Source organism: Halichoeres trimaculatus, unplaced genomic scaffold (assembly GCF_033239565.1).
Source record: "Halichoeres trimaculatus isolate MK-OKI-2021-1 unplaced genomic scaffold, fHalTri1.1 fHalTri1_scaffold_21, whole genome shotgun sequence".
NCBI lineage: Eukaryota > Metazoa > Chordata > Actinopteri > Labriformes > Labridae > Halichoeres > Halichoeres trimaculatus.
Window position 1 is genome coordinate 25,576,139 of NW_027437199.1, and position 9,402 is coordinate 25,585,540.

The following is a 9,402-nucleotide window of genomic DNA, read 5'->3' on the forward strand; positions in this document are numbered from 1 at the left end:
CGGGGATTTCTCATTTTACCGTAGACAGAATGCTAGCTGCACCAGGCTAACAGGTAACACGTCACTCACCTGCCCGGGACCTTCGCAACGTTTCTTTTCCAAAACTGTTTTTTATTTCCGTCAGTTGACATGTTCCCTGTGCTGTCCACCCAGGCGTGGACACAGACACGCTGATGTAAACTGTACAACAGATTATTTTATTCAAGCTACTCGCTCCACAAACTCAAACAGCCGCCATGTTGAGGAAACAACCTTTTGCATTGATTGGCTCAGACGACGCTTTCGCGCTGTGAGCCAATCACAAGTGCCTCTACTTCTTCTTCTTCTTCTTCTTCTTCTTCTTCTTCTTCTTCTGTTGTGTTTGATGGCGGTCGGTACTTGTAGTTTATTTATATTAGCACCAACTCCAGAGTTTAATCACTACAGTGCAATTACCTCCAGCCGGGTTTATGCCAGGTCCTGGCATAAGTCCCCTTTCAGATTTCCTTGTAAGGGTCGAAGACCACAAAATGCTATCTCTGGTGCTCATTCATAACCAGCCACTTAAGTGTCAACATGTCATGATGTCTTAATACTGAAATCAAGATGTCTCAAGACATCTCAAGACACAAATTTGAAGACGCCACTCATATCTTAAGACATGACATGGGACTCACCCAGACAGATTTTTGTGTCCTGAAGACATTTGGTGTCTGTAGACATTCACATCTTAAATGGCTTCAGACATGGTATGTCTCAAAGACATGGTTGCTTTGTTTCATCTGGAGTATTATGATAATGATTTGATAATGGTCAATTTATATTTCACTGTAAGATTGTATTTAATGCTATTGAATGAATAAGTTAAAAATGTAAAATATTGCTTCAGATGAAACGGGATATGGAAATTGTAATGTGAAGTGAGTTGAATAAAGATAGCCTGTTTTGTAAGGCTAGACTACGCATGCGCACAGACGCAAAACAGTTGTCATTGTTGTGACCTGTCAATAAACTTTCCTTTTTGATAAAGCTTACAGTTAGAGCTGGATCAGGTCTGAACCAGCTCTTAGTCATGCTGCTACAGGTTTAGGCCCCGTTTACACGGAGACTCCCGCAACGATTCTCCCTTTGCGTTTTCAAAAGCCACCCGCGTTTACATGAGGACGGCGTGAAAACGATCCGTGTTCATACGACTCCAGGGGGAGAAGTCTCCTCTTCTGTTCTTTCTTTTTCTGCCGTTTTGTTGTGTGAGACGGTCGGCAATCCAACCATAACGCGCATTACCGCCAACTACTGGCTCAACTGGAAATGTGGCTGAGCACGGAGCCTTCACATTAAACTGCGAGTGCGCATGCGGTGACGTCAGCGTTTCACCCTGAGACGCTCCGCTCTGTGTTTACACGAAGCTGGATGGAGGAGCAGATTCAGATCTTTCCACTCTGGGGAGCATTTTCAAAAGTTTGCGTTTTCACTGAAAACGCAACGTGGTCTCGTCTAAACGGAAGGCCAAAATGCAACGAAATGTTTGCGGAATCGACCGTTTTCGGCGTCGTGTAAACGGTGCCTTAGACTGCTGGGGGGAACTGACACACAGGGCTCCTGTTTCCCTCTTTTTCTGTCAGTCTAACTTCTAGTCTTACTGTCCTGTTATAGTTACTGACCATACACCTCTCTGGGAGGATCTGAGTTTGTCTCGTAGGTTCCTGGGGATCGGTGAAGTAGACGCCCTGCTGCTGTGCTCCTGTCCAACACCAGCTGCTACGGCTTTGGATTATTGCTGGGAATGGCCTGCTGGTTTCTCCTTAACTGTCGCCACAGTGCCAAACTCCAGACTGCGTCTGTTTCTCTCTCTCTCCCTTTCTGTGTACGTGTGTGTGTGTGTGTGTGTGTGTGTGTGTGTGTGTGTGTGTGCGTGTGTGTGTATCCCTACCCCCCCCCCCTCCTTCTCTCTCCCACTCTCTCTCCTCTCTCTGTCTCTCTCTAACCCCAACACAGTCGAGACAGATGTCTGTCTAACATGAATCTGGTTCTGTCTGAGGTTTCTGCCCGTTAAAGGGAAGTTTTTCCTTGCCATTGTAACTTGCTAAATGCTGCAAAGTCCTGGAACCATGGTGGATTAAGATAAGATAAGACTCCTTATCTTGTCTTGATGTTGGGTTTCTGCTAATAAAATTTTATTAACATTTACGGGTCTACACCTGTAAATGTTTATGTAAAGTGTCTTAAAATAACATTTGTTATGATTTGGCGCTATATAAATAAAGATTGATTGATTGAAGATTGAAAGTTTTGAGAGCCAAGCAGACAAATGTCCATCATTTAGTGATGGTGAGATGAAGCCTCATGAGGCATCGAACCACTTGAGCCAAATAGTTCAAGAAAGGGTTCATCTCTCGAAGCTTCATTTGCTCACGAAACCACCTGCTGGTCAGGCACATGATCACAGGCAGTTATAGCTGTAACGTAAGTCAGGCTGGGACCTGGTTTTGCAGCTTTGTCCTGGTCTCCAACTTTAAGCACCCCCCCCACACACACACCCCACCCCCCCAAGGAAGGAGAGGTAATAAAGCAAATTGTGGAAAAACAGACCTCTGCACTAAAGTGGTTTTCTCCTGAAGTCTGCCTCATCCCTTCCTCTGATGTTTGCAAAACTATAAAACACTGAGACATCGCTGTAAATTCGAAGACTTTTCGTTGACACCTGGTGGACATGTGAAATGTACAGACATCCCTCTCTCGGGGGAGGCTGGAGAGACCTCTCAGCCTCCACCTAGCATCTTGTGACCCTTGACCTTTCTCTCTGGGAACAAGAAAGAAGGAATGCCAGGGGGAAGATCTGCTCCCCACCTTCTCTTCTAAAGACAAAGACTCTTTGATTCACACAGTTGAGAACAGCACACAAATGATGTTTTTACACTAAGACTTACATGTACATCTTCATCTTTGCAAACATGTACTGTGTAATGGAAATCATTGATAATGTGTGTGTGTGAAAACTGCTGTCTTGGAAACATATTCCATTTTATTATCTTGATTTTTATTTTATTGGGTTCTTAAAGAGAAAAACCTGTCATGTTTAGTCTTGATGTGAAGCTTAAATCATAAGAAATGTGATTTTGACTATTACATGTGGGAATCTCTTTACAGTTTAAAGTTATAGTTAGTTAGTAGTCTCTGGGACAAAGTGATCCACGTGCACTGAAAGATGAGATGTGAAGGGGCGTCAGCCAAAAGTGACCTCACTGACTCGGCGGGAAAAGCTGATCAAAACTCCACTCCAGGACAAGAACACTGGCTCTCCTTTGTCCTTCTCCCCGAAGGCTCTTCTCCTTCTTCTCCTTAACCTTAGCACGTCTTCAATCTGCACCCCACCTATCAGCTCCGGACTCCTCACAGGCCCCAGACAACCAGCCCGAGATGCATCCAGCCATCCATCGGTGCCTATCTCTGCCTGAGTCAAGCAGCTGATCGAGGGGGATTCCCCCTCATGCGCTGACGTCAGGAGATGAGCGCTGCTCACTGCTTTCCCTGAGGTGATTCAACTTTGGGGACTCTGCCAAAGTTTCAACCCGACACCCGGCATCATTGCCGCTGTTCCAGCCGCCACTGCCGCTGTTAGAATCGACTCTGTGGACTCAACTCATTGGACATCACCTCCGTGACACTCAGATGACCTGCAGCAGGCTTTCAGCATCTCCATCACCCCTCAACGGACATCCTCAGACATCTGCAGCGGGACCCAGCCACCTCTGTCGCCACCTACCTCGGCCTCAGAACTTGTGTAAGACAATCTTGCATTTATAGGTATATCGTGGTCAATGCCCAGAGATCTTGGGTGGGTTGGTTAGATTTATGTGGGTTGGTTTGGGTGGGTAATTCTATGAATTATTAAATCACAAATTCTTACAGTAAACCTTTCTAAAGTTTCCCTGTTTTCTCTTAATTGGGTGGTGCCCCGACTTAAATTTAAACACACATATAAGTTTAGATGTCTTTTGAAAGTTATACTTTCGCTCTGGTGGAATGCTGGCATTCTGCTGTTAATAATGAATTAGTCATTATTTGACACTGATTCATGATACATAGCTTAACCACATAATGTGTGATACATTGAACTTCTGTGCCTGTTTTTGCTCTTGGGAACGACTGTTAATTATAAAAATAAAAAAAATGTTCAACCAAATAATTTCTCTACATAAATTATCACATATTCATATAAACAGCATTTTTGAATATTCTGTGAGTACATTTCCCATAAATGGTAGTATCAATGATATGGCAGGTTGTATAATAATGTTTTTTTGTTGCTTTAAGAAAATTGCATGAGCTTAAACAGACAGAGCACAGTGAAAGTGTGGAACTAGGGAGCACTGAATATGCTTATATGGGCATTATAAATAAAATATACAGTACAGGGGAGATTTTACTCATTTTCATTTTGAAATAACAGTTCTTCAACTGTTTTAAACTGTTTTCAAACTAAAAAGGCTATCCCAACTCTAGTATCAACATTATCAGTGACTGATCAACTCTCTATCAAAAGCCTACAGTTTGAATGGAGCCTGATGGGCTTATGCTGCTGTCAAACCTCGCGGTAAACTCTGAACCACTTTCCGAAGCAGTCACGTGGTGCAGTCAGGCAATGAGGCTTCGGACGTCATCATTTTTGGCTCCTCCTCCTAATGAAGCAAGCCTCGATACGCGCTTCGCGGGAACACCCCCTCCATTACTCGATACACACTTCAAAGCCTCGGCACATCTTGTAACATCACTACCATCATTCATCCTGCAGATTAAACATCATCTCGTCGAGCGTATGACATGGTGTCAGAAGTCAAACTGAGGGTGAGAGGTGAATCTGGACGATTGCTTTGAGTCACTTTGGATGAGTTTGTGCATCGCCATGGCAAAGTTTTGCCCTCTGGATCCGCTGGATTTTACAAAGCCCGACACCTGGCCAGATTGGAGGCAAAGGTTTTTGCAGTACATGGAGACTACCAAGCTAACAAAGGACGATGAATATGTGCAGGTTAGTGCATTGATTTATTCGATGGGAGCAGAGGCTGAGCACATATTCAAATCATTCACCTTCGCCAATGCAGAGGATGCAGGAAAATATGACTCGGTGCTTGCTAAGTTTGATGAACATTTCATACCGAGACGTAACGTCATCTATGAAAGGGTTAAGTTCCATTCAAGGGTACAGCTTGCAGGTGAGAGCGTGGAGGCTTTTATCAGACAGCTGTATGAGTTAGCCGAAAACTGTGACTTCGGAGCCCAAAAAGAGGAGCAGCTGGGAGACAGAATAGTGATCGGGATTCGTGATGCAGCGCTGTCTCAGAAGTTGCAAATAAGGGATGATTTAACTCTGCAAAGTGCAATAGAAATGGCAAGACATTACGAACTCATTAAAGGACAGAATCAAGAACGATCTAGCTCAGCTAATGTAGATGAGGTGAAGACATTCAGAAGTAAGGGGCAGCGAGGCTACAGCGCCAGTGCAGCAAAAACACACACAAACAAAGGAATGTGAATGTAAAGGAGTGTGGGAGATCAATCAATCAATCAATCAATCAATCTTTATTTATATAGCGCCAAATCATAACAAATGTTATTTCAAGACACTTTACAAAAACATTTACAGGTCTAGACCCGTAAATGTTAATAAAATTTTATTAGCAGAAACCCAACATCAAGACATGATAAGGAGTCTTATCTTATCTTAATCCACCATGAGTACAGGACTTTGCAGCATTTAGCAAGTTACAATGGCAAGGAAAAACACACATACACACACACACACACACACACACACACACACACACACACACACACACACACACACACACACACACACACACACACAGAAAGGGAGAGAGAGAGAGACAGACGCAGTCTGAAGTTTGGCGCTGTGGCGACAGTTAAGGAGAAACCAGCAGGCCATTCCCGGCAACAATCCAAAGCCGTAGCAGCTGGTGTCGGACAGGAGCACAGCAGCAGGCCATCTTCTTCACTGACCCCAGGAACCTACAAGACAAACTCAGATCCTCCCAGAGAGGTGTATGGTCAGTAACTATAACAGGACATTAAGACTAGAAGTTAGACTGACAGAAAAAAAAAAGGGAAACAGGAGCCCTGTGTGTCAGTTCCCCCCAGCAGTCTAAACCTTTAGCAGCATGACTAAGAGCTGGTTCAGTCCTGATCCAGCTCTAACTCTAAGCTTTATCAAAAAGGAAAGTTTTAAGTCTACACTTAAAGGTTGAGACCGTGTCTGCTCCCCGGACCTCAACTGGTAAGTTATTCCAAAGAAGAGGAGCCTGATAACTAAAGGCTAGACCTCCCATACTACTTTTAGAGACCCTAGGTACAATGAGCAGACCTGCATGTTGAGAACGCAAAGACCTAGACGGATTATACGGAGCAATCAAGTCTTTAAGATACGATGGCCCGATGCCATTAAGCACTTTGTAAGTCAAAAGAAGAATTTTAAACTCTATCCTAGATTTTATAGGTAACCAGTGTAGAGACGCTAACACTGGAGACATGTGCTCTCTCCTCCCAGTCCAAGTCAGTACCCGAGCGGCAGCATTCTGAACCAGCTGAAGAGTCCTAATAGACTTATTAGGACAGCCGGATGAAAGAGAGTTACAGTAGTCCAGCCTAGAAGAAACGAAAGCATGGACCAGTTTCTCAGCATTGCTCCGAGACAAGATGTGTCTAATTCTCTTGATATTGTGAAGATGAAAAAATGCCGTCCTTGAGACCTGTTGGATGTGAGAGTTAAAGGACAGGTCCTGATCCAAAAGAACTCCCAGGTTCCTGACAGTGGTGCTGGAAGCCAAGCTGATGTCAGAGGCGGCGATGTTGTTCAAGAAAGCTTCTCTGAGATGTTTAGGTCCAAGAACAATGACTTCAGTCTTCTCTGAGTTCAGCAGTAAGAAGTTTCTGCTCATCCAGGACCTTACGTCTTTGAGGCATGCTTCAAGTTTAGATAAGCGGTTGGTTTCTTCAGGCTTCATTGACAAGTAAAGCTGAGTGTCATCTGCATAGCAGTGAAAGTTTATGGAGTGTTTCCTCAATATAGTGCCGAGAGGAAGCATATACAAGATGAAAAGAATCGGTCCGAGCACTGAACCTTGAGGAACTCCATACTGCACCCTGGTGTGCGAAGAAGAGACGTGCGAAAGATACGATCGAAGCCAGGCTAAAGCGGTTCCTGAGATACCAAGAAGACTCTCTAATCTCCGCAGAAGAATGCAATGATCAATAGTGTCGAAAGCGGCACTAAGATCAAGCAAGACAAGCACAAAAAGAAGACCACTGTCCAAAGCCAAAAGTAGATCGTTGGTTACTTTCAGTAGCGCAGTCTCAGTGCTGTGGTGGGCTCTGAACCCAGACTGAAAGACCTCAAAGAGACTGTTGCTATGAAGAAAATCACAGAGCTGATTTGCAACAACTTTCTCCAAGATCTTAGAAACGAAAGAGAGGTTAGATATCGGTCTGTAGTTGGCCAAAGAGCCTGAATCAAGTGTAGGCTTTTTAAGAAGAGGCTTAATAACAGCAACTTTAAAAAGTTGGGGCACGTAGCCCGACAGTAAAGACGCATTAATCATCCTTAGTAAAGAAGATCCGACCAAGGGAAAGACTTCCTTGAGCAGCCAAGCTGGGATGGGATCCAAAAGACAAGTTGATGGTTTGGCTGATGAGACAGTTGAATCCAGCTCTGACAAGTCCACAGGCGAGAAGCAGTCCAGGAGTATATTAGCTCTAAGCGACGTTTCCGCAAATTCGCCATCGATCGAAGGTTCTATCACGGTTGCATGTAACACGCTACTAATTTTATCTCTAATCTTTAATATCTTATTGTTAAAAAAGCTCATAAAGCTCTCACTGCTAAGCGATAGAGGAATGCATGGCTCAGTAGAGCTATGACTGTTTGTCAGCCTGGCTACAGTGCTGAAAAGGAATCTAGGATTGTTTTTATTCTCTTCTATAAGAGTCGAGTAGTAAGTTGCACATGCCAGTCGCAAAGCCTTTCTATATTCATTTAGACTATTTTTCCAACGCAAGCAGGATTCATTTGTTTTAGTTGAACGCCATATTCTTTCTAATTTCCTCGATTGTTGTTTGAGCTCACGAGTTTGAGCGTTGTACCACGGAGCGGAACGATGTCGTCTGAGAGTCCTCTGTCTGAGCGGAGCAATTGAATCGAGGACGGCTTGAAGAGAACCCGTGGTATCCGCAACAAGTTGATCAAGCTGAGAGGGAGCACAAGAGCTCTCTGCAAAAGTAGAGCAAGAATTCAAGGCAGCAGGAATAGCTTCCTTGAAAATGTCTACAGCTCTGTCAGACAAGTTCCTGGACAAGATGGTTTTGTTCCCAGGTGAGAAATCCGACAGCAAGAATTCAAAAGTAATGAAGAAATGATCCGACAGAAGAGGATTCTGCGGTAAGACAGCCAAGTTGACAGGTTCCACGCCATAAGCAAGAACAAGATCCAAGGTGTGGTTAAAGCGATGAGTAGGGTGGTTCACATACTGTGTGAAACCAAAAGAATCCAGTAAAGACATTAAGGCAATACAAAGACTATTGTCAAAGACGTCCACATGAATATTAAAGTCACCAACAACGATACTTTTATCCGAAAGAAGAACAATATTAGAAAGAAACTCTGAAAAATCGGAGAGAAATTGAGAGTACGCGCCAGGAGGCCGGTAGAGGATAATAAACAAAAACGGTTGTGCGGTTTTTACAGCTGGATGCAAGAAACTGAGAAAAAGACTTTCAAAAGAGCTAAAGCCTAGTTTAGGTCTAGTGCTAATATTAAAGCTAGAGTTAAAGATAGCTGCCACTCCCCCCCCACGGCCTGTGTCTCGAGGGTTATGAGTATGAAGGTGACTGGGAGGAGTGGACTCGTTTAAACTAACATATTCACCCTCACACAGCCAGGTTTCAGTCAGAGCAAGTAAATCAATGTGATAATCTGATATAAGTTCATTAACTAGCACAGCTTTAGATGACAAAGATCTAATATTAAACAAACCACATTTGACTTTAACGTCATGTGGTTCATCCGCACCGGAAGTTTTAATTTTTATAAGATTATCATAATTCACTCTTTTATTATAATTATTATTATTATTATTATTGTTGTTGTTGTTGTTGTTGTTGTTATAATAGTTATTGTTGTTATTGTTTTTTTTATTGTTATAGAAAAAGGGTCTCGGTCGGGGAAACGACACAGTCTCTATGTTACAACAGGAGTGGCTGGGAAACTGCACTAAGGGAAACGCAGAGGAGCGTGTAGGACTGCTGCTCTGCTGCCTGGTCTCCACTCTGAGTTGCCAGATGGGTAAAAAAAATAAAATCAGCCAGATTTCTAGTTAAACGAGCTGCGCCATCCAGAGTGGGATGAACGCCATC

General features: G+C 43.6%; 1 protein-coding gene across 2 annotated transcripts in view; it reads right to left on the reverse strand.

Annotated features, from left to right (window-relative positions):
* tbc1d22a (TBC1 domain family, member 22a) overlaps nucleotides 1-314 on the reverse strand; it is a 48,691-nt gene extending 48,377 nt beyond the window's left edge. For both annotated transcript variants that reach the window (XM_074697713.1, XM_074697715.1), the window contains exon 1: nucleotides 70-314. In XM_074697713.1, coding sequence (XP_074553814.1) covers nucleotides 70-131 — 62 coding nt within the window. In that variant the 5' untranslated portion in view covers nucleotides 132-314. The remainder of the gene's footprint in view (nucleotides 1-69) is intronic.
* Between the last annotated feature and the right edge of the window lie 9,088 nt (nucleotides 315-9,402).